The sequence below is a fragment of the Microtus oregoni genome, unplaced genomic scaffold (genome assembly GCF_018167655.1).
Source record: "Microtus oregoni isolate MIOR12 unplaced genomic scaffold, Mior012 000096F_ref0000112, whole genome shotgun sequence".
Taxonomy (NCBI): domain Eukaryota; kingdom Metazoa; phylum Chordata; class Mammalia; order Rodentia; family Cricetidae; genus Microtus; species Microtus oregoni.
Genome location: NW_024544709.1, coordinates 1908356 through 1934340, shown reverse-complemented (window position 1 = coordinate 1934340; position 25985 = coordinate 1908356). Strand labels below are relative to the sequence as shown.

Below are 25985 nucleotides of genomic sequence, written 5' to 3'. Positions count from 1 at the left end.
AGATCTCCATGTACGTTGCCAGCAAACTTCTCTAGGCGATTGTTTTCTAGCACAGAATACCTCGAGCAGAATTTTGAGTTCAATTTCTGTCCTTTCAAATAAATTCGCTTTTTTGGTAAGTTGGAGGTTTTCAATGATTTTGCCCTCAAGTCACCTTTATTTTTTTCTACTGAAAAATGTGAAGTTTCTTGTTAATTTTTCTAATCGTTTTAACAATCACAGTTCCTTTCTCTTTTACCTCTTTGTCAGCAACTTTAGACCAGTGCCTGCTGATGTTTTGCTAAAATTGCATAGTTTACATATTTTCCTATTCCATGTGTTGCTCCTTTTTAATGCAAATTTGAATAAGAACAGCAATTTGCAATAATCTTATACCCCAAACCTATTATATCATAGAGTTTTATCCACTACTTCCCACATGTCAGGGAACCCTGATTGCTCTTTGAACTGATGAGGGAGGGGGACTTGATCGGGGGAGGGGGAGGGTAATGGGAGGCGGTGGCGGGGAGGAGGCAGAAATTTTTAATAAATAAATAAATAAATTTTAAAAAAAATAAAAAAAGATATTAGTCCATTGGTTTTTATTTGGTTTTATTCCAGAAGTCTCAGAATACAAATAGAATGAAGTCATAGTAGTTGCCAGAATTTACCACAAATGGACCTTTCCAGTTCTTTTTAGAATTCTTATTTCCTTTTGAGATCTCTGGAAACTGACTTTCAGCAGTTGCATTTTCCTATCCATTATGAATTTCCAATTTCCTACCAGATAGTCCATTAGGCTCTGTTAATAACATTCTAAACCATCTATTGCTTATAGCTCCAAACTTTCCTCCACTCCTCCAGTAAATTAGCTTAACAATTTTACAAGCTACAATCAGGTTTTTGACAGCTAAAACCCCACTTCTAGTACAAATTTTCTCTATCCAATTTTTTTCTTCTTGTTATAAATGAAACTTGAGGAAAATGGACTTGTTTTGAGTCGTGGCTTCAGACAATTCATCTCAGTGAAAGAAGCATGATGCAGTCAGTGAACGACATTGTGTTCATAGTTAGGAAGCAGAGAGAGATGAAGAATGATACTCTATCACTTTCTTTTTTCCTTCAGTCTACATGCCATGCACATGGAACATTCCTACCAACATTTCTACCTCTGTTAAGTATTCTCTTAGAAATAATCATATTCTTGTTACCATAGGCATGTGTAAATTCTGTCAAGAGGACAATCGAAATTAACTGTTACAGGAAGTTAGAATACCACATGTATAGACATAGATTAAGTTTGATGCATTTAAATACCTTTTCCAGTCACTTAAAATAATTCTTTCTTATCTATATTGTAAATCCATTTACTATTCATTGAAATGACTTCAGTGGAGCAGGGTGACTAAAATAATTTTATAGCAGCAATTTCATAAAAGTTAGTGAAAATATGATGTATTATGAAGTACACGTAACTCCAGCATCTTCTGCATGTGAACAGGCCAACACTCCCCATTGCCTAATTTTACAGTTTTCAATAGATGATTCTCTCCCAAAACACATCACCTCATTCAGCCATATAGGACCAGTACCTGCAATAATAAAATTTATCTGTATTAGTAAGTGTGGCTAAGTGTTCATGACTGATTAGGGTAACATATTGCTTATTCTTTACATGGAAGTATTAGGAATATACAAGTGGCTTTCCTGCCTCAGAAAAACTTCATACTTTACAAGCTTGGAAACTAATAGACTGCAAAATAATAATAGTTATAAAAGTTTCTGCACAATCTTGTGAAAGCCCAGATGATAGGGAAATTGATTGTTTTCCTAAGGATAAATTTGGGTTTTTGTAGTTGTTATTGTTGTTGATCTAAAAATAAGAAAGCAGTAGAACAATAGATCTATGTAGCAACATGATGATTGAAAGGGTTTTCAATGCTAGAATTTTCGTACATCCCTGGCAGCATAAGGACTACATGGCAGCAATTTCATTTCTTTCTCAGCTTCTACCTACTAGTATGTTTCACTGGGCAGTGCCCACTTTACCAAATAGTTCAATTAAACTACCATTATTGATTTAGTAAAGCATTTGGAAAACCATCCTATCAGGAAACCCTGGACTGGAAATAATGTTGATTTTAAAAACAAGCAAATAAGAAAATGGTGAGGTTAAAACACATTTATTTGCTCTGACGTCATTCACAGGCTCGTTATAGTGGAGAAGAATTGCTAAATAGTAGACTACCTAAAAATATTTAATTTAATAAATAAGCAGACTAAAGTTTCACAAACAAACAATCATTTTTGGAAAGAAAGTTGGGTTATAAAAAGACAAATTAAAAATAAATGCTAGGAATTTTTTCTGATATTCTCTGAAGATTCTATCTTCAGTTTCTCACTGTAAAAATTCTATTCATTTGGTCCAGATCTTAGCAGTGCAACTTTTGTCATACAGGGAAAGGGAAATGAGAGTGAGTAGAATCCCATTGGTTGTACCAATTTCAGTTTAAAAAAGGAAAGAAATGACCCAGCTAATGTGCTGATTTGTGGGCACACATGGTTTTAGAAACTATAACTAAGCAGTTCCTGAGTGCTAGAATCCCGAGGTTGTGGTACTGATAACAGAAATGCAGGATTATTCTTCCAGGAATTCATATGCGACAGGACTCACTCATGGTTCATTTCATCATCCACTAATAAAAAAATTAAATTTCAATTTTGTTCCAATTTTCTACTGACAAAACAGAAAATCGTGCAGAAGTAGAGACTTTGCCCAAAGTCACACCAAATCCCTGTGTTATGACTGCCTAGAGCTAATCATTATTCCTATGTATTTCTTAGATTTAACCCTACCAGGAATCCGATCTGAGTACAAAGAATCCAAATCCATCTTCACTTGGAATTACTATTACCTGGGGCTTATAGTCTGGGTAAATAAAAACAGTTGCTGTCACCAATGTGGTAGCAGAATTTACATTTGCATCCATAACTTCTGTTTATTGTTCTAGACCTCATAGTGAGGACAGAGCCTCATGATAAAATATAAGGTCCCTTCAGTGACTGTCTCTTTTGCTGGGCAGAAAAAACTCAGAGACCATGGGAACATTTGGAGTGCTTGAAGGTGATCACCTAGGTATTTCTCCATCTAATTCTGTTTACTCCTAACCTTTAAAATAAAGGCAATACTTTCATTTCATAGATAAATAAACAGATGCAGACTTTACAAAGCTATTTCAAAATAGCAGAGAGCAAAGCCAAGCAAAACTATGGGGACACCGAACCCAGTAATATTTACTTGTCAAACAGAAGCTAAATAGAGGTAAAGAAATAATTTGTAAATATTTGCTTTATTTGTGTGTATATATTCAGAACTATTGAGTCTAAGGGAAAATTTCATTTAATACATATTTTTCAGGTTATTCCAAATTCTTTTATGCCTTTAAAAATTAATGTGAAGGTAGCATGAAATTCATAAAATTTTATCTTTATACAAACCTAAAAGATTAAAAAGTATATTTGTTTTTGTTTCTTTCGTTATCAACAATTATTCAAGGAATTCTGCTGTTGTTGCCGTCACAGTTGGGTGTTTGTCTGTAATATATTCTTTGCACACATTGGGAAAATATGTGAACTGTGAGGAATGTAGTAGCTATGCCTTCCAACCAAACTGTTATTCCGTTGACCTAGCTACAGTTATCCATCATTTATCTTTCTATAAATCTGTCTCCTATCTACTTACTTATCATCTCTCTACCACACCTATGTATGCATCTATTGATGATTTATTTCCCTTGAAATTTGATAGCTGTTTGAGAAAGCAAAGAGCATGCTTTTGTGTTTCTAAAACCAAGCAGGAATGAAAGTGTCATCAATGGTTTCTGGAGTTTCATGATCCTGGTTTATAGTGCTGGGTGGTTCTATTTCCTTTAACCTTGAAAAGGGAACAATATTAGCACTTTTTGAGTGACAAGTATGTTTAATCTTCAGATCAATACCATTTTAGAGGGAAGATGATCATCATATTTCACATATTAACTGATACATGGTGAGGTGATGAGATTTTCAGTCAGTTGTTCAGCAGATGGACTTGTTAGCCAAAAGATCCCTGTTTACTCAAAGTATATGAATATATTTTAATTTTATCTAGTTGTAGCTGGATGATATCAATTCATATCACTTTTACACTTGTAGCTTTGAAGTGTGTTGTACAAACATTTTGCTTTGGGGAAAAACAATGTTTTGAATTGAAACTGAAACACGTTTGATAACACACAATAGAATGGAAAACGTTGGCCCTGAGATTCAGAGTCTTGTTTTGTGGTTCTGAAAGGCTGTATATTTTCCATAATTTTGTCTTAAATTGAGTCTAAGAGCAGGGCTAGCATGATTCTGAGATTCCATTTGATGTTGGTATTCTATGATATTAAGCTTCTAAATGAGGAAGTTATTTAGGGCAAAAAAATCTCATTGACAAAAAATTTAGAAGGATTCTGTCTAGTAGAAAAAGTAAACTATGGGTGCTGGATTATGATATTAACTTACCAAGAAATCCTTTGTTGCCTGGTGACTGAAAGTTTGGGCAAGTTTTGTCATCTATACTAGCCATATTTGCATTATGGAAAAGAGTTTGGGCTATTGTATATGTTTCGCAAAGGCTCCTTCCTGTGATCCTCAAAATGAGATCATACAGTAAGGTAAATGACGGCAATGCACACACTTGGTCCTGTCTTTGCTACTATAACTAGTAAAACAGGCTCCGTGATCTCTTCCATAACACCCCAAATTCAAATATTTGCATTTTAAAATATTTACAAAATATGTATGTGTGCAGGTGGATAGGAAGCAGGTATGTGCATATTTGGGTGCAGGTGTGTGTATATGTGAGCATATGTATGCATGTGTGTGGAGGTAAGAGGTCAACCCAAGTATCCTTGATTACTCTTCATCTTATGTTTTAAGACAGGGTCTCACACCAAATCTGAAGCTCATTGGTTCAGCAAAACTGGGATGGCCAATGGGATCTGGAGATCTGCTCATCTCTATCCCTCCCAGTACCAGCCTGACATAAGCCTGCTGCCACTACATGGACTTTTATTTGGGTGCTGGACTATGGATTCAGGCTCTTATGGTTACTGGGCAAATACTTTATCAAAAGTGCCATATTGCCAGCCATCACATTTCCAAATCTTTAACAAAGATGTTAGAATTTTAATAACTGAGTTACATCACCTTAATCTTTGGGATTATTTTTATAACCATTCAGTGCAATATAGGTCAAAGATGTAGAGTTAAGAGTTAAATTTGGGTTGCTACCTCTCTCCTTTTGCATTTTTTTTTGAAATATTTCACTGGAAAACTAAGTATTAAAAGTGGTAGCAGTTAATATAAAACAAAGATTGGTCAGCTAAGAATGAGCAAGAGACAGTGATATGATTTTCATTTGTTTCTGTTCTAAAGTTTAGAGCTCAACATGCTTAAGTTAGGAGAAAGTAAACATACTTTTGTTTCAGTTCTCACTTTCATGAGTGGAAGCCTGGAAAAACACCATTGTCTGGTAAAGTTCATCTTTGTTTGCTACAGAGTGATGCAGGAAAGAAGATGGGAGAGCATGGACAGAGAACAGGGTTCTCCCTCCTACAACAACAAAGGCCAGATGATTCCATTCATGCCGGAAACTTACCAGTTTCTACTACTCAGGAAAAAAAAAAAAAACATTCTACTTTATGCAGACAACATATGCAGATGAAAGAACCTACTTAAAGGAGCATGCTTTAAGCTTTATTCCAATAAATCATTTTGCTTGCAGCTGTAAAACTAATTGTTCTTAAAGCTAACGAGGATTATCTCTGGTAAGTCAGGTTTGCTATTTTGAAACTTGAACGAAAAAGGAAAAAAAAGGAAATATGTGTTGGAAGAAACTGTGTCCAGAAAAGTACATTCTCTCTGAAATGGGGGAATTGTACAAAGTGGATGAATTATAATTTTTCTTCTTTTATTTAAATTTTGGTGGTCGTAGATGATATAAAATTAACTGGATTCTTGTTTTCCCAAGCAATTAGTAAATAGTTAAAACTCACAAGCACGCTTGTCTTTTGCTACCTGTTATTCATTCTTATATCTAGGCTTTCTTTTTTGTCTTTAGTCTGCAATCAGAATTGTCTTTTCCCCATCTCCTGGGTAGAACTATAAGTAAATGTGGAGAGGTATTAGAACAAAGTTCTAAATTTCTTACAAAAATAGTTGTTCACGGGAAACTCTGTCTCATATAATATTCCATGATGTAGACCATGACACCTATATTTCAAAATGTTTTCATTTTTTATTCAGAACAATCCATCTTGGTTTTGTTTTTCTCTGTTTCCACACTCATCTTGCTTCATTGTTTAAATTATCTACCCCTTCTTCAGTGGGCTGGTTGTGAGTTCTTGTCAGACTGCTTTTCCCACAGGGGAAAACTGCACGCATATTTCTGACTCACAGAGTAGCTCTGGCGTCCCTGTGTGGTATCGTTCTACATAATTCTGGCTCTTCTTTCAAGCAGAATGCCAAAGGGACTTCTCATTGTTGAGTGTGAACTGCTTGTGAGCACACACCTCTGAGTACTAGGCAGTGCTGGGAAGGGGCTTCTACCGGGTGCTTTCCACACGCTAGTTCCTTAAATATTCTAAACAGGTATGTGACAGCATGTTTCTCATTTTATTGAAATGCTGAGATAAAAGTACCAGTACCAAGGCGTCAATGTATATCTTCTGATTTCTAAAGCTTCTGGTTTTTCTAATTTGCTTCATAAAGTGCTCAGAAATGTGTATGAAATAGCAATGTGCGTGTCCATTGTATGGATTTATTGGAAGAATTTTTGAGACAGTGTTCAGATTTACTATATACCATACACGCACAGCCACATTAAGTTAGACCTATTAAAAAGAACTCTGTTATATCAAAAATAAAACACTTAAGAGATTTATTAGTGAATAGCTGCATAAATAATTTCACTTTGATGTGAGAGTCACCGTTGTATGTTGTGACTATCATTGGTTAATAAAGGAACTGCTTTGGGCCTATAGCAGAGCTATAGGGGAATGGAGCTACATGGGAAGAAATAAATTAAATACTGGGAGAAAAGAAGACAGAGACAGGGAGAAGCCATGGAGCCACCTCCGGAAACAGATGTGCTGAAACTTTGCTGGTAGACGATGACCTTGTGGTGATGCACCAATTAATAAAGATGGGTTAAATTATGATGTAAGAATTAGCCAATAAGAAGCTAGAACTAATGGGCCAAACAGTGATTTAATTAATACAGTATCTGTGTGATTATTTTAGGACTAGCAGCCTCCTCATTACATCACTTGACGCAAATTCCTATCATTTTACTCTCTGCTGAAAGAGAAAGCATTTTCAGGCCGTGAGCTCTGATGTATATTTCCTGGGAATGAATACAAACTTGGAAAAACCATGTGATGATTAAACCACATTGTTAACTGGACTGGATTTAGAATCTTCTAGATGGTGAAGTATGCCTCTCAAGATGCCTAGGGAGGGCATCTCCAGAATATTTGACTTGTGACGCTAGTTCTTACAGTTAACACAATCTCAGGATCATACCCGTTCCCAGTGCTATTTCCCTCTAGGTTGTAAGGATCTATTGAAAACCTTCTTGAAATACATAGCAAGTCTTCAAGCTCAGAGAAATAAGGTGCAGAACCACATTGCACTTTACTGAAGCTCCTTAGTTCTCCTGAATTAAAATTACTCTATTTATGTCACTTTGATGTGATGTTCTTTCTGTAATAGATGAAATGTTCGTCTGAAGATATGAGAGATGAATTAACTGCATGGGTCTCAGTGAAACAAGTATTACTATAGATTTGGCATTTTCTTTTGCAATGAAGATAGCGATTAAGAATACACGTTCTCTACATGTTATTATTCTAAACCTTAAGTAGGGTCTGCTTACCAAGAAAAAAAGCATTGAGGCAGAAATGGCATATTCTGTTAAACCCAGAGATGCTGACTTCATAAGTGATCAAGTCTTTGAATATATTTTATTTATAAATATGTTTTAAATATTTATTTAAAAACATATTTGTATTCTATTTTTTAAATCAAGCAGATACTTAGTTTTTTCTATAGCATATGGACACTCACATTGCCATTTCAGTTCTTTTAGCTCTTCTTTTAGAAAAAATTAACCACTGATCGAAAGTATTTTATTCTAAAAAAGTAAATTTATTGAAGTCATGTGTGTTCACTGCTAGGAAAAATTAAAAACACGAAAAACTAAAAAAAAAAGTAAATTTAAGGGTAGAAGGATGCTTAATCTCTACACATATCATTGTTGCTCTTTTCATTTCTTCTATTTATTTGAGAGGATCTTGATAGGTAGGCTAGGCTGTCTTTGACTTCATATACTCTTGCCTTTCCATCTCTAGTGCTTTGTGTATAGGTGTGAGATTTCATACTAAATAAAATCACAACTAAAAGGGAGAATAAAAATCTTGAAGGTGTGACAGGGATAAAAAGTTTGTAACCATGTAAATCCATGATATTATGGGAAATATAGGTATTTTACATTTCCTTTGTGTTTTCAATTCACATTTTATGGCACAAATTAAATAATAGACAACCAGGAACTTAATGTTTGACACAAACTGTACACACCAGGAATCTGTTATCTTACATGTGGTTTCTTCACCAGATTAAAGCATGCATTTGAAAACACAGAATCTGGAGTCTCTGCTCAAATCCATCTCTTATTGCCTATTATGGGAATTAATTTAAGAAAAGGATGTAATCATGACCCATTGTCAATACTATTAATGTGCTCAGCATATCAGGTTCATAGTTATCACTAAATTGTGGTATCATGTCATAAGTCATATCTCTAATGGGAATATTAAACATCTAATCTTATTCCAGTATTGAGTTATGATAATTTTCCAATATTGAAATATATATGAGATGACATATTAATTTATCTTTATAATTTTACATAAATTCCTTCTCTATTTTTTTCTGATTGACTACATGCATCAGGAATAATAAAGTTATAAATTTACAAAAGCTAGAACTTCAATACAGAGAAACTTATTCGAAGGCTGGAATATCTAGAAAACATAGATGAAAATGAAAGTGTATACATGTTTCCTTGATCTCTTTGTTATCCAGAATCAAAACATTTGTAGATGTTTAAGATGTTTAATTACATATTAGACTTATTATAAGACACAAATTTAGAAACACCAATTTACAATGAAATATTTATGGATGTACATTTAAGGATATTTTCCAGTGTAAATTCTCTCCTAGCTCTTTAATGTAGTCATAGAACTGGTTGCTGCCATCTAGGTGAGATATATTAGCATATATATAGCCAAAGAAGTATCTCATGTTTTACAAGCCAAATGAGGGGGATGACAAACTTTACTTCTGTGGCATTCGAACAGAGGTTGGGGCCCTCCTCTAAATCCACCATGGATAGTTTATAAGTCAACACAAATGATGAACAAACATCTCCAGAATCAGTTGTGCAAACTCAGCCACCAATGATGTACTACATTCTGTCAATAACTCACACATACTTATCCCTCTCCATCTTCCTGACCAATGATATTATTTGCTTTGCCAACTAACTAGCAAGCTTAGATAAAATCTAGATGTTAGGTTGTCAGGAACACGATATATATATACATATATATCATGTATATACATGTATATGCATCCATATTCTTATATACATATACATACATAATATGTATATATATGCATATTTTCTAAAGGCATTTACTTTCCCTCAAAACCTTTGTGCAGAATTCTTTTCTTTTGGCTTACATGCTTCTGTACCTACTTGGTTTCCAAATGGTAAACAAACAAGCAAACAAACAATCCTGCCTACTTTGGAGAATTTGGACACAGGGTGAATGGAGTTGGAAGAGAAAGGTAGATGGTGATGTACATTCAGTCCTCGTGTTTGAAATTCTCCAAGGAATGTTTTAAAAAGCCAACTTCAGGTTTTAAAGAAACAACCTGATTTTTGGTTACCTTGTCCAAAGTGAGCTCTCTTGTGCACGGCTTGCACACCTTGGTATCCTAGACTCCTGCAGACAACTTGTCCAGCACGTATATCCCAGCGGTCATCACAGATTGTGCCCCAGCGGCCTTGGTGGAAGACTTCCACTCTGCCCTCGTGAGGTCCAGTGCCATCAACCAGTCGAACATTCTTAAGAGTAGCTGTAACATAGGCGGCAAAGACTGATTATATGCATATTGCTCCACTAATTTTTTTAAGGTAATTGGAGGTGAACCCTGGCACTTTTATTTATTTTTAATAAAGTGTTTTGATACATTTCTTCAGTAAACTAAACTATTGGAATAATGATTAAACTTTTTCGCCACCTATTGGCAAAAGAGTTTAACTGCAAGCGTTGCTTCCCATAAAGCTGAATTGAAGTAACATTTAAATATATTAGAAGACTTCAAATTTCTCCAGTGACCTTGATGCATGCCAGTTTATTGCAGCTTTATAAATTTCTCATAATTTTCACATATTTGTAAAATGTGCCACAGAGTGTGTCATTATTTTCCTAATTCATTTATGTTTAATCCATAACTCTAAACAGTTTAGAGGATCAAAAAAGTAGATTGTCGCCGGGCGGTGGTGGCGCACGCCTTTAATCCCAGCACTCGGGAGGCAGAGGCAGGTGGATCTCTGTGAGTTCGAGGCCAGCCTGGTCTACAAGAGCTAGTTCCAGGACAGGCTCCAAAACCACAGAGAAACTCTGTCTCGAAAAACCAAAAAAAAAAAAAAAAAAAAAAAAGTAGATTGTCAAACTGTTTATCTTATTCAGAGAAAAGGAAGTAGTTATATTTAGAAATATCAAGAGAATCCCATGTATTATGACTGCATAGATTTTTTCCCCTCTAAATGTTTAAAATTTCCCATCCCTCTAGGGAGCAGGTGCCAGTTTCTTCAGTGGTGTAGCCTCTGGTAAGCTGGCCATGTACCAGTAAATGATCTCCCACATATGCCCAGTCAAGGAATCCTAAATAAACCCAGGGAGTTTCACAAACACAGAAACAGACAGGAGAGTAGGAGAGGATTTGGCTGGGAGAGTAGGTGTCGAGTGGAGGGAATTGGGGGTGTGAAACATTCCACATTCATTATATACATAAACTGTCAAATAACAAAACAATACTTATTAAAATTAAAAATGTTTATGCTGACAATATCATCATTTCTATAATCATAACAGCCAATGAGTAAGTCTATTTAAATTCAATTTAATATTTCATGTATACATTATATTTGATTTAGACAGAGTGTATATATAAAAAATGTAAAGTAATATTTAAATGTATCCTTTCAATTAAAGGTCTGATTCATACTAAATTATAAAACAAACTGGGGAGTGCTGGATAGACAACTCAGTGATTAGAGCCCTTGCTTTTGTTTTAAGAGTACCAGTGAGCAATCCCTACCATCCACACAGTGACTCACACCCTTTATCACTGCAGTTGCAAGGGATTTCTTTCTAGCATCTATGGGAACAAAGCAGCTGCATGTTACACAGACAAACATGCATGCAAGACTCATAAAATAAAAATAGCAAATAGTTCTCAACTGTCCAAGTATAATTTTGGTGGTTTTGGTTTTTAGAGTTTATTATTTTTAAGAACTATTCAGGGGCATTTTCTCCTGATTCAAGTAAATTTTGTTGAAATAGTAATAGAACAATATTTAAAGGAAGTTGAAGCTTTCATATAATGACTAACTCAGTGAGCCACACAGGAGCATCATAGGTGGTGTGGCATGTAGAAAGACATTATTATAACTATGTTCTTTATTCTACAGAATGCATGGAATCATTCCAAAACACAAATCTATTTTTCACTCAAGCAAAAACTAAAAAATTTTAAAATATAAGTAGCCTGCTATGACAAAATCCAAACTCTCAACTACTGAGAAAAATCTATGAGTGACCTAATCATTTATTAATCATTTAAATCAAGTGCCTAAGAAAATAAGAAATTTTTTTAAGAAAGATTTCATAAAGATTTCTATATTAATAGTGTCATATTTTTCTCAGAAGTGTTATGCCTGGATGTTCATATATATATTTCATTCAGGGATAAACTGACATACTCAAACATTTAATTATGTATGCTTGGCTGTCCCCAAACTTGTGTATAGAAGCATTCTTAATATCTTCTTTCTCTACAGGTACCATTGATGCACCTTGTTTGTCCTGGGGCAGTGGTTCTTAATTCTTGGTATGCAGCAAAATCCTAAACTTCTGGCCCGAATTTAGTATGACCAAAGTGGAACCTCATATTTTCCATGTGCAACAAGTTCCCTGGTGGTGTTGATGTTGCTGGCCCAGCACTCACATTTTGAGATGCCCAAACCAGAGGATGATATTGTACACTTAAGAAAGGAGGCATGTTATATATATTAGAAAGAGCCCTTAGTGGGACATCTATTTCACCCACTCCAAGGCTCAGGGGACATCACAGAAAATCAGATGACAGGGATGTAAGAGGATGAGAATGGGAATGAGTTTTATAAAATGCTGTCTTCTAAATATGGTATGGCCAAAGCAATTATGAGCACACAGCAGAGACTGGTGCAGATGTACACACACACACGCACGCACACACACACACACACACACACACACACACACACACAAAAACACACACACACACGGAAATGGAAAGGGTCTACTTGGGTAGCATAAAAAAGTGAGAAGAAATGGAAGGACCGAAGAGAGGATAATGGTGTAGAAAGACTATGACATCAATGAATTGTATGCATGTAAGTAGTTGTCAAAGATTTAAAAAACTAAATTTAAAAGAAAAGAAAAAGCTCTAATAGTGAAATAATTCATTGTTTTCAAGGAGAATGACTGTAATATGCCAATGCAAGCCTATCATCTGGATGTTTTCAATTATATACTAATTATTGACACGTGACCATCTCTGCTAACCCTTTGTCACTTCTGAGATAGGAAAGAGGCTCAGTGTAGAAATCATATCTCACATCCATTCAGTTTCTCTCAATCAGCTGCTTGTTAAATTGAAGTGGGAGACATAAAAAATTCAAGGCTTGCCTTTGTTCTATGTGTGAGCTCAAGGCCAGGCCAGGCAACTTAATGAGATCCTGTCTTGAATTGAAAACCACAAAGCAAGGCTAAAGATGTACATCAGTAGTGCGGTGTTTCCCTCCAATAGGAATGCCTAGGTGTAGTCGCTAATACCACTAGGGGCAGCTGGCATGACAGACCAAAGTTTGTAGGCACTATCCATGGCATTTCATACCCAAAATATTGACTGTAATATTTGTCTGGAAGGCTGAAGGTCAGAGGTCCTCCTGAACTTAGCTAGCTTATAGTTACATGAATAAAACCAACACAAATATCTTTCTAACATACTAGGATGTTTAGCAAGGCAGATACCTTCCCCTGGGATTTTTGATATATATATATTTGCAATATATGTATTGGCTTTTCTCTGCGGTTGTCTCAACTCCAGAAGGTTGCTTATCTCTAGTTGCATGGTGAAGCTGTGCTAACACCCTCTTCCAGTAGTTTTCTTACTGACACTTTCAAACTATGCAGACAAGCCTTCCAACAACATGGAGTAGGCTAGAAACCTTTCTGTGGATTAAAGAGACTGGCCAATAAGCAAGGTCATGTGATAAACATGGTGTGTTTAGAGAGAGGGTGGGAAGCCATTTCCTTGTCAAAGGCAGAGTTTCTGAGTTGACAAAATTCATGTTTTTTCCATAAAAATATTTTAATAACCATGCTACATGTGCTCAGTACTGTTTGTAATTAGATAATTATTCTTATATTCTTTTTCTTTTCTATGTTTACATAGTATAACCATACTGATAAACTCAGGAGGCACTCTGGATTTGGGATCTGCTTTGGACAATGTGAGTGGACATTGCCACACGTGCTAAACTCTGTGGGCCCCTAATTTTCAGCTGTTAGAAGAGAAAATATGATGTATATTAGCAAAATACATGTAACTAAACAAAATCCACTGCATCAGACATATTTCTGGTTTCTGGGAAGAATTTTACTTAAGCAACTATCCTTTCTTTAAAGTTGATATGATTTTTAGGTTTAAAATAAATAATGAATTCCTTAAAATTATGTGCAAGCACAGAGTTTTATTTATTTAAGATTTAAAGTTTTTATTTTATGGTTAAATCAGCAGAAATAGCACATGATCTGTCTGTATTAAAACCTCAGGACCACGAGGGGTGCACCCACACACTAAGACAATGGGGATGTTCTATTGGGATCTCACCAAGGCCAGCTGGCCTAGGTCTGAAAAAGCATGGGATAAATCCGGACTAGCTGAACATAGTGGACAATGAGGAATACTGAGAATTCAAGAACAATTGCAATGGGTTTTTGATCCTACTTGCACGTACTGGCTTTGTGGGAGCCTAGGCAGTTTGAATGCTCACCTTACGAGACCTGGATAGAGGTGGGCAGTCCTTGGGCTTCCCACAGGTCAGGGAACCCTGATTGCTCTTCGAGCAGATGAGGGGGGGGGACTTAATCGGGGGAGGGGAGGGAAATGGGAAGCGGTTGTGGGGACGAGGCAGAAATCCTTAATAAATAAATAAATTTAAAAAATAAAAAAAAACCTTTATATTTATGTGCGTGGATATTCATATTCACCATTTTCTCATGTAACATTTGTTCTTGTCAAACAGGGGCTAGAAGTCAACTCTGACGAGCTGCTGTAGGGATTCAAGACCTGCTGAATAGGTTTACATAAGAGTTTAGATAGCCATTTCTATAATTTACTGAATAATTTTCTACTACTTTCTGGAGCTCTTTTAAACCATTGAGGAATATTTATGGCCTACGGGTAATTCTCACCTGCTGTCTGATCTTCAGGTAAAATTTGTTTGGATGTATGTACAACTATTCATTTGTGGCTGCCTTCAGTCTCTAACAATGTTAGTGAAGAGTACAGCCATTACAGAGAATAAAAAGAAAATGCTTGTTACCTGGTCACAGAGCCAGTTTGGATTCTTGAGTAGCTACAAATACAATTCTGTAGAATGATAGCAGGTTCCAGTAGGAATATATCTTCCCAATAACTAAGACTCAAAGAGTAACTAAAGTTGTCATTTAATGTCTGATCACTATCTCCTTTGATCCATTGAAAAATTATCTTCCATTTCTTTGTCTTCTCCTCTTCATCCTCTTCTTTTTCTCCTCTTCTTCCCCTTCTCCTCCTCCTTGCTCTCCTCTTCCTCTTCCTTCTTCTCCACCTCCTTGTCCTTCTCCTCCTTCTCCTCTCCCTTCTCCCTTCTTCATCAGTCTTGTGACTCTCCAGTGTTCCAAACAAGCCTCTATATTTTTTGTATCTGGGTCCTCATCTTAAATATTCTTTGTTTCCCTCTCTAACTTCCCTCTCAATTCTCCACCATGTATTTCAGGTGTGCACGGGTTATCTTTCCCCCATGTGATTTATACCTTTGCTATCTTTCCAGCACACAGTAGAATACAGGTGGTACCCTAAAGCTCGTATGACAAACAGCTACCATATGTGTTGATAAATAATGAGATTTCCCGGAATGAAGGACTTCAGAAGATGACGTAATTGAATTGTTAAAAATCTTAGGAAAAGAAACAATAGAAAAATGGACTGTATTGTTTACCAAGGTCTCTAGATTAAGCAGTTTGGTATGTATACTAAAAGTAAGGTAACGTCATGAAAAGAAGATTGATTTAATTTACATTGTTTTGAGTCTTGTTAAGGGAGTAACTGACAGTGTTGCCTTCTGTGAGCTTGGCATTAGCAGGGCAGGGGGCTGGTGGGAGCCACTGCTCTGCAGATATATATATATATATATATATATATATATATATATATATATTCTAATAGCTATGTCTCTTCATCCCGGAGTGAGGACTTGTTGCTTATCTGCTGACTCGTGGTAGACAGAAATCTTTTGACTGAATGTCCACTTAGCCACCTTAAACACAGGGAGATTTGAATCTGCAAGACAAGGTCACTGTTCCTTCATGGGAAAACTGCAGATGATGACAACCAAAATCAGGAAATTACTGGTTTAATGAATTAATTAATTAACAATGAGACACTGTTATTGCTGCCTTTGAAAACAGCCAAAATTTGCTGTTATGTATGTTAATACTCTATAAGGTTAAGTACTTAAGGGAGGACTATGGTTGTGATATATTTTATATCTCTATGTCTATACATAAAATAAAAATCATTATTATACAAATATTCCATCTATATTTCTATAAGACACCAAAAGAAAAGTACGTAATAAACCAGATAGTATAAAAATATTTGCTAATCTATTCAAATGAGCTACCTCTAATTATAATAAAGGTTAATAATTTCAGTAATTTATTTTTATTTATTAAGGTTAATAATTTCAGTAATTTATTTTTATTTATTAAGGGATAATTTCAAAGGTTGAGCAAAAAAGAATTATGTTAACTATTCAGAATAGAGAAATGTTTATCATAATTTTACTATTTTATGTCTTAGTCAATGTTCTATTGCTGTGAAGAGACAACATGACCATAACAACACTTATAAAGGAAAACGTTTTGCTTTCAGATTCAGAGGTTTAGTCCGTTATTGTCGTGGCAGGAAGCACGATGATATTCAGGCAGCCATGGTGCTGCAGAGGCAGCTGATAGTTCTATATTTTGGTAGGCAGCAGGAAAGAAGAAAGACTGGTCCCTGAGCATTGGAAACCCCAAAGCCCCCCTCCCCCCCAAGAGACACATTTCCTCCAAGGAGGCCACAACTAATCCTTGTCAAGTAGCACGACTCTCTAATGATCAAGCACTCAAATATGTGAGTCTATGGGGGTCATTCCTATTCAAACCACCAAATTATGTATTTTAGAAACATTAAATATAATGGTTCAACTAAACACCTAGGAAATAGAGAAAAGCATGACAACATACTGCTATATATTAGGTGACAAATTAAAATTAACATATGATTACACTTACTTAAAAATTTTTTCTCGATCACAACACAGGAAGTTCCCTATAGCATTATGGCATATCATGATAAAACTTACAAAGTTAAAGATAAAGACCTAGCTGAAAATGAGAGATTATAATCCATTTATGATGTATAACAAACAAAACAATGCAATCTATTGTTTATATGTATAAGTATACAAGTAAAAACAAATACTATGATAAAGGTTTACCCTAAGCAGACTGGAAGGTGGTTACAGTAAGGCCTTGACAGCGCTCAGATGAAATACGTAGTTAATATGGTAAATATTGACATCTTACAAGTCCAAATGGTAGAGCATCTGTGGCCACTTAGCAGTAATTTTCTGTAAATAGTCTTTTGTTACATTTGAAATATATTTAACTTAAAGAAGTTAACGCATTCACAGCAATGCTGACAGAGCCACAGCAGATCCTAAACATTTATTTAGGGTGAATAATGATGAATAATAAAAGATGAAAGAGCTTCGTGCACAAATCTTTCATTAAAGTTACAAATGGCCGGGGAGGAACTAGTCATTACTAACAGTTCTCAACCTACAGTGGTTTGACTTAATGGTTGTTAACAACACAGGGCTACAAAAGCAACACATGCTCAACAGGAACTGAACTTGGAGGTTTGACCACTGAGTTGGCTTTCTCTCTCGTGGCCCTGACACGCAATCTTGTACCCTCTAGAAATGCAGAATAGCAGAAGCAGAAGACAGCACCCAGCCAGGCTTGAGTTCAGAGTAAAGGAAGGACTAAGATCACAGTGTCTTGTGTTGCTGAATTTAGAGGATTGGGAGCTTAGGTATCCTTTGTTTTATTGATTTATATTTTCAGTTTATGGTGAGCATACCCAGAGAAACAATTCTGTTAGATGCCTAAGCAGAGTTTTTACATGTCCTCCAATGAAGAGTGAGATGTGGACTGATTGTTGGAATGAACTTTGGAGACAACCTGGAACCGAAAGTATTTTTCCAATGGTTGTCATAACAAATGACTGGGGCTGTGTAGCTTAAAATAAAAATTCACAGTTTAGGAGTTCATAAGACTAAAATAAAGGAGCTTATGGAAACACCTTTTTTTTCAAGGTTCTGAGGAATCTGTGCTTGCTTCTTCCCAGCCCCTGGTGTCTCTTACCAATCTTGGTGGCTTTAGATGCAGTTACAGTATTTTAGATCTTCTTCTCTGGGTGTGTTCCTATCTTCATACGTGTGCTCACTGAACGAAGGGTCACCTTAATCCAGTGTGAACTAATTTTGTTTTAAATATATATATTTAGAATATATATATATATATATATATATATTCTAATTCAGGTCACTTACTGAGATTTTCAGTGGATGTGACTGCATTTTTGAAATTCTATGAAACACAGAGATGGCCGAAATTTGAATAAGAAAGAAAAACATTATTTTTACCAAAGTATTGTTGATTAGAGGAGCTTTTAACCTTTAAAATGATGTTGATGCTCAATTCTATTTCTTTTTTATTGTTTTTATTGAGCTATATATTTTCTCCATTCTTCCTCTTTCTCCCCTGCTCAATTCTATTTCAGTATTAAAAACCAAATTGTTGAACATTTGAAGTCTACAAAGTAAGCTGCACAGTAATAGTTTCATTTGTGCTGGAAAAGAGTAAGTTCTCAAAATCAATCACGGTTTTAAACTACACACGTTAGCAAACATTACAATAAATACTGAGAAGGTATTTTTTAAAAATAAATTATAATAAACTTAGATACTATTGGAAAAACAATTTTGAGTAACTTATTTCAATATAGAAAGAATTTTAAAGGCTACTATTCCTATATTTAAATTGTGAATACTAAAAATTTGAATCATGGAGGTTTAAAGATACTTTTGCTAAGAGAGTGGTAAATACTTAAAATGAAAAAGTACCTAGATACTTAAATTCCGGTGAAATATATTTCTGTAGATGTGTGAGAGCTAATTTGTTAGAATATTTGCTGTATTAGAACTATCTGGTACCATTTCTTAGTGAATCTTAATTTGTAAAGCTATTTAAAAGGAGGAATTTAAAAATTCTACACAGTGGAATTTACCTATTTGGGGGCTGTTTAATTTGTTTAACTATTTGCTTATCATTTCAGACCTTGGGACCCCCAAATCATCAGGTCCAAATTTAAGAATTTGAACAAGGCTCCTTTAGGATTTCAAAAATATGGTGTAGGGCACTGTATATGCTGATTTATAAATTTGTACATTTCAGACATTTTGATGAAATTCTTATGTCCTTCTTCATACAGAATAAACATTTTATCATTTGTCTCTTGGGATTGGGGTTGCAAATGTTATAACATGTAAAACAAGTTATCCAAATATGTGAGCTACAATAGAAATAGCACAATGAAAGTTAACCATAATTTATTTTGAGAATTAGTCTGTAAAATTGTAGGTTATAAGGGGATTTAAAATGTAAAGCTTAGGGAGAAAAAAACTGTTCCCAATCTGGTCCATTAAAGTTTAATCTGCTTAGTTATTGGAATTCTGATTTACTACAGTGTTTCCCAAATTATATGAGAGAAAAGTGACTTCCCATAAATATTTCCGCTAACTGTAGTCAAACTGACTTAATGGAACTGGTAGAAGTCAATTGTGTGTGTGTGTGTGTGTGTGTGTGTGTCTTCATTATATTGGTTTCTAACAAGAGCAGTCATAATCCATGGGTCACTGCTGTTCTTTAAAGTATTTAGAGACAGAGTACTTGAAACCTCAAAATATCAACAGAGAAGCCAGTCTCCTTATTCAGAATATAGATGCCTCCATTTGTTTGACCAGTCAAACTTTGACTGTAAAAATATGAATTAATGTAGATTGGCTTGTTTTGTTTAGACAAGAAAAAAAACAGAAAAATAGACCTAGTGAATAGTGGATCTCAATAAACATACTCTAAGTTAGATGAAAGTATCAAATACATTCAGAATATCCCAAGTATGGGTTCAGAGGTAGGTGAGTTTCTAGTCCCTACTGTGACACTGGCCTTATAATATGGAAAAGCAGTTCTGATATTTGCATTTTTATTTATTATTGCAATGATCTCCCATGGAATTGTGATGAGGCCTAACTTAAATCACAATGTATTATAAGGATGTTCGAGGAGAAAAGCTGGTTTAAGAGTCATTATAATGTTGTCTTTGAGCTGAATGTCAACTAAGGCAGGTTTCAAATTGCTTAGACCAACCACACCTATAGTAGGTTTTACAGAGTTTTTTTTTTTTAAGTTTCTTAAATATTTATGGGGAAACCACAGTGACAGATTTCTTTTGAGGATTGAGTGGAGGAGAGAAAGTATTAGAGGTGTATTGAAGAATGCCAAGCCCAGTGGAAGATTTTTTCCTTTCTTTCTTTCTTTCTTTCTTTCCTTCTTTCTTTCTTTCTTTCTTTTTTTCTTTTTGGGTTTTGATACAGGTTTTTTCTGTAGCTTTGGAGCCTGTCCTGGAACTAATTCTTGTAGACCAGGTTAGCCTTAAACTCACAGAGTTCCAACTGCCTCTGTCTCCTGAATGCTAGGATTAAAGCCTGGCGTCACCACAACCCAGCCATAACTTTGCTTCATAAAAGTGCTGATACCTGGCTGAATGTTTAGCAAAAGGCGATGGCAGCAGCAATGCATTACAAAATCAGTGTTTAGTCACCTCGCCTTTCCAAAACCATGGGCAGCTTTTATGAAGCGTGCGACCCAGCTCATGTTACAAAACCCATGAACAGGATCCCCTATGTCAAGTCTGCTGCATACCAGTAACAGAAACCCCAGAGGTTATTCGTATATTTCCCCCAAGCTACAAGTAACTTATAGACCAGTGGCTCCTAGGATGCAGTGTGGTTCCTTGATTATTTCTCATTTCCACTGTGAAAGAATTGAGCTGCTAAAACAGCCGTCCAATGAGCAATCAGGAAGATTGTTCCTAAATGTTATTGAACCACACAGTGAGGGCTGTTCCCTGTTCTTGTACCCTTGAGATTCTGAAAAGGAAATCATGTCTTCCTAATTACTAGGCATTTAAAACATTGTTAGGGAATGAGTACACCCATCCCTAAACACAGTATCCAAGAGTAAGTTCAGCCCCCAAGCAGAGATGAATCAGAGGATTTTTTTTTAAGGGAAAACAGTAGCAAGATGTAAAAATAATATGGCTCAATGTGAAGCTATTTGCAACAGAGGTGAGAAATATGAAATCTGAGAGCCTTGCAGAGAGACTGAGTCCAGATGATTTAACTTGAGCTCGCTCCTGTATTACACTTGGTTATGATGCCAGTTTGTCACAAAGTAGAGTTGCCTGAGAAGGAGCCTTACCTGCAGTAGCATCTTGATTGCTTTGATTAACGTGAGAAGACTCACACTGGATATGGACAGTACCTTCTGAAACCAGCATGGATAAAAAAATGTGGCAGAAGGAAGTTCATCTTACCATTTGCTCTCTTAGCCTCCATCTTGCTGGAATTAGTCTGCCTTGTTGCTGCTTCTTTCACTGATGGCAGGACCATTGTTTCCCAGCTGCTGTCCTGGACTAGGACCTTGGAACTTTCTAGGCTTCTAGTGCCAGATCATGACTAGGAGGCACCCAGTCTTATAGAATGAGCAACTACTAGCTTATCAGTTGATCAACTTATCTGCCTTTTCCCTAGGGAAAGACAGTCCTAAAAGCTGAGACACTCAGCCTCAGAATAGCAGGTTCGCAGATCATTGAAGCAATTCTTTGTGTGTTACTATTTTAAAACCTACGTGTGTGTGTGTGTGTGTGTGTGTGTGTGTGTGTGTGTGTAGGAAGGATACACACATACATATACATATGTTTGTATATCCATCCCATTAGTTTTGCTTCATTAGAGAAGCCTAATGCACCCTATATCCTGCTATTTATGAAGTAAAATCCATTTTGTAGAATTCCTATGTGAGGCAATACATTCATTTCTTTAATGAGAAAGTTTATTACATCTTGTCACTTTTCATTTAAGGTTTTCAGGGGATTTTTGGTTTTGTTTGTTTTTCTGCACAGTTACTATGCACAGCCTTGGCTGCAGGGCATTTTTGGTTTTGTTTGTTTTTCTAAACACTGTTTCTATGCTGGGCCCTGGTTGTCCTGGAACTAGCTCTACAGACCAAGTTGGCCTCGAATTCACAAAGATCCTTCTGCCTCTGCCTTCGCCATTTCAGTTTTTTGTTTGTTCTTTAAAACAAAGCCTCCTACTCTATGTCCTAAGCTCACCTCAAATTTGCAATCTTCCTGCTCCAACCTCCCAAATGCTGAAACGATGTGGTGGTTCCAGCGTTCTCATCCCTCTTAACTGCTCTCACAAACATATTGGTGGCAATTATTCGAGGAGGAACATACGGGATTGCCAAGGTCATTCTATTTGACAGGAACCTTTTAAAAATTGGTTATTGTATATTCAGGTAATATTTCCTGGGTAGTAGTTTTCATTTATGAAGTGGCATGATATTAAATAACATCGCTGAAATTTAAATTTTAAAAATTAGTAAAATACAAGTGAAATTGCTCTTGTAAGTTTTAGCATCAATATGACTTAAATTTTACTGGCATATTAGGTCTCCCCTAAGGATAAACTGATAGAAACCAACAGAAAGACTCTCTTCCTAGTTTTGTATAAAGACAGATATAAAATATAAGACCCATAGACATAGTGTCAATACCAATTCACTCTTCTGTTATTGTTGAAGAGCAGGGTCAAATTTTTATATCTTCTGTTAGGACTACAGTATGTTCTTCCTATGTACGTAAGTTCCAGGGTGACTGTCTTTAGAACTATGGCCTTTACAGAGGAATTTGTGCCTAAAGACTTGATAAAAGCAGAGTCCTAGTTCGGTAGGGTTGGTGCTTTAGGAGGGGAATATCATATGATCCTCAGAGGTCAGACTGGCTTTGTGGCCATCAGCAAGCCAGGCAGAGAAGTCTCCTGAGAAACCAACCCTGCGGGCACTTCAGTCTTCAACTTCTAATCTCAATAAGATTCTGACAGTGCAAGAGCAGTAACGTGTTTTACTTTTCCCCTTTTCACTTATGTTTTGTGTTTGAGTATTCAGAGTTAAGAGAGCAAATAAAAGGGAAGCTTGAAAGAACAAGCTTTTCTTTCATTTTTAGGTGGGAAATAAGGGTATCCTGTCTGCTATACTGTGATTTGAACACATCAAAAACTTCTTTAAAAGGTTTGTTTTTAGCTGGGCATAGTATAAAATACCTTTAATCCTAGCACTCAGGAAGCTGAGACAGAAGGATCACTATATTGAGGTTAGACTGGACTGTTTAGTGAGTCTTATCTCAAAAGGACATTAAGTGGATTATTATATTTTCTTACTAAAGGGTTTGGGATATTGGTTAACATTGTCAATCTGAGAGAAACTAGAATCACTGGGGAGACAAACCTTTGGGAATGTCTGAAGGAGAGTTTATAGAGTGCATTCAATGAGACAGGAAGACCAACCATAACTGTGGGAGACACCTACAGAAGTTTCAGGGTTCCCAGAGTGAGTAGAAAGAAGGAAAGTAAGGTCAGCACCAGTCTGTAACTAACTCTCTCTGCTTCCTAACTATGAACAAAGCATGGGCAGCTTTCTCATGTTCCTAACTCCAGAATTTACATGCCATTATGTTTTATGACACCCTCAAACTGTGAGCCAAAGTAAACCCTTCTTCCTATAAGGTGCTCCTGTCAGAGCAATGAGGAAATTAATTAACAGATAATCCAACTCAGTGGCATAGCATTTACATTACTGTACAAAGCTCCACATTGCTTTAAGCTAAAAAATGTCTGATTTTAAAATTTCAAAATATTCATTAAGGATCTATTGGGCTTCTTAGCAAATATTAATAAAATTTATTCAACTGGTTACTTTCTGTGACTAGAAATCCATGTTCTTTCGATGCACAAATTGAATTCCTGTGGGTGTTAGTGTGGTTCTCAGAAATAGAGGGAGGGATCATTGTGGAAGAAGAGGTCTAAAGAGTGTAAGAGTTAGCAGTGTCAATGACTATGAGGAAGCAATGTCTCCTGGATATAGGAGGACAGCTGCACATAAGTCACAGTGGTTGTGACAGCATGCACAAGACTGGTTCATGCTCAAGTCAGACCTAATCATGGCATGATAAGGAGGGACCGGGTGAGAAATCACACCCCTAGCTAAGGAGCTATTAGTGATTGATAGCAACTGGAAGACAGGGAGTCAATTTCTCCTGGTAAGTTGACGATACTCCAGTGGTTACATCCATGAATATATAGGTGACACTAATGGTCTTGATATATTTTTTAAGACACAAAGTAGTGGTTTGTACAGAAGCAGGGTTAGATCTTGGAAGGGTTGGGAGAAGGATGGTAAATATGATCCAAACACATCGTATAAAATTATCAAAGGACTAATAAAATACTAAAAATTAATATTAGAAAAATAAATGTGGCTATGATAGGAGAGAGTTTCATTTAGATGATAGTTTATAAGAGAACATTTAATTATTTTGCTGGAGACTAATGAATCATGCTATAAACCTTATGGAGTTTTATGAAAATATTGTGCATAGAAAACTGAATATTTGTGTTATATTACACTTGTCAGCATTCCAAGGAAGTGAGAATTCAAAATTATTCAAAAAATAATTAAAAATATCAATAGGAAACAGTCATTTTACTACACAATTCACAGTGGAGCATTTAAAATTGCCCTGCAACATTCCAGGAATTCACATATTTTTCTCCGAAGTGTATTAATCAGGGTGTGCATATTTAAAGGAGGCATAAAATTAGAATAACTTCAGTATTCTAAGGAATGGTGACGAGGACCCAGCTCGAGTATTGCAGTGGTCCCCTTGCACATGTCCTGTGCTGTCAAGCTAGCTGTTGTTCTAGGGAATTGAACTTGAGATTCAGTTCCTAACTGTAACTCACTTCCAGACAAGACAGCAGGAGAAGACCAAATAATAAGCTGCAAGTCCTTACTTATAAGGCACTTTAGGGGAACGAGTAGATGATCCTGTGTTCCTATAAAGCAGAATTTTCCACTGTAACACAGAAGACAGTATTTTATGGCTAGAGATGGGTGCAGGGAGATTCTTGGTTCCTCTGAGGTTATAGAAGGATGGGTAGCATCCATGCTAGGCCTCTTTTCTCTTTCTGAACCCATGTCCATACTGGTTGAACTTCAAATCTGCTGGTACAAATCCTGGAAAGAATTATAGTGACTTTTCCTTTCTAGTTGGATCTAATGAAGTTCCGGCTGTGAGAGTCGTTGGGGAGACGTACTGAACAGAACAAGCTAACTACTTGTCCATTGCTGATTTAAATCTCTGGTTCCATTTACAAGACATATTAATAGTATTATTAAGGACCATACATATTGTGTTAGGGGAATGTTGTTTGCTTTTATTAACAACTAGGAGGATCATTTGAAGCTATTGACAAAACGCAACTGTCATAAAACTAGGTAGCACTTGTTTAATTTAAGGAGCGCTATTCCTGCTCTGGTGTAATGTGCCTTGTTTTGATGGCCATAACTAGTGCTCCTGTGGAAAGTACACTCTGGAACTTCAGGAAAAGAAAACACTTTAAGTGCAAGGAGGCATCAAAGCAGCCAATGATACCAGAAAATGTGAACACTGAGTCCGTTACTGAAATAAAGGTAGACTATTAGCAGGTAGCTTTCCCCAAGGTGCAAGTAAGTAACTCTCATTAGTGATAATGGAAGTCTTGAGAGCACTTCCAGGAAGACGATGTGTCTGAGTAATAGACTTGAGGGAGAGAAAGCAGGCAACATGTGCAGTAGTTATGTTGGTGGAAACATAAACAAAGATGACTCAATAGTATACTTTTGGAATTTGACCTACTCTATAGATTTTTATCTCAATTATAAGGCTCATTCTGTAAAATGGAATTGCTAATTGCAAATATCCTCTCTCTTCTTCTACTTCCAAACCCTCTGTATGAAATATCTGTAATATTAGCATGCATA

At 36.0% G+C, this 25985-nt stretch overlaps 1 protein-coding gene across 1 annotated transcript in view; it reads right to left on the bottom strand.

The window, feature by feature from the left end:
- Window positions 1-564: 564 nt before the first annotated feature.
- Msr1 (macrophage scavenger receptor 1) overlaps window positions 565-25985 on the bottom strand; it is a 64373-nt gene continuing 38952 nt past the window's right edge. The window contains exons 9-10 of the mRNA XM_041644416.1: window positions 10024-10212; window positions 565-1571 (exon numbers count right to left, since the gene is read on the bottom strand). Of these exons, the coding sequence (XP_041500350.1) occupies window positions 1438-1571; window positions 10024-10212 (323 nt within the window). The 3' untranslated portion in view covers window positions 565-1437. The remainder of the gene's footprint in view (window positions 1572-10023; window positions 10213-25985) is intronic.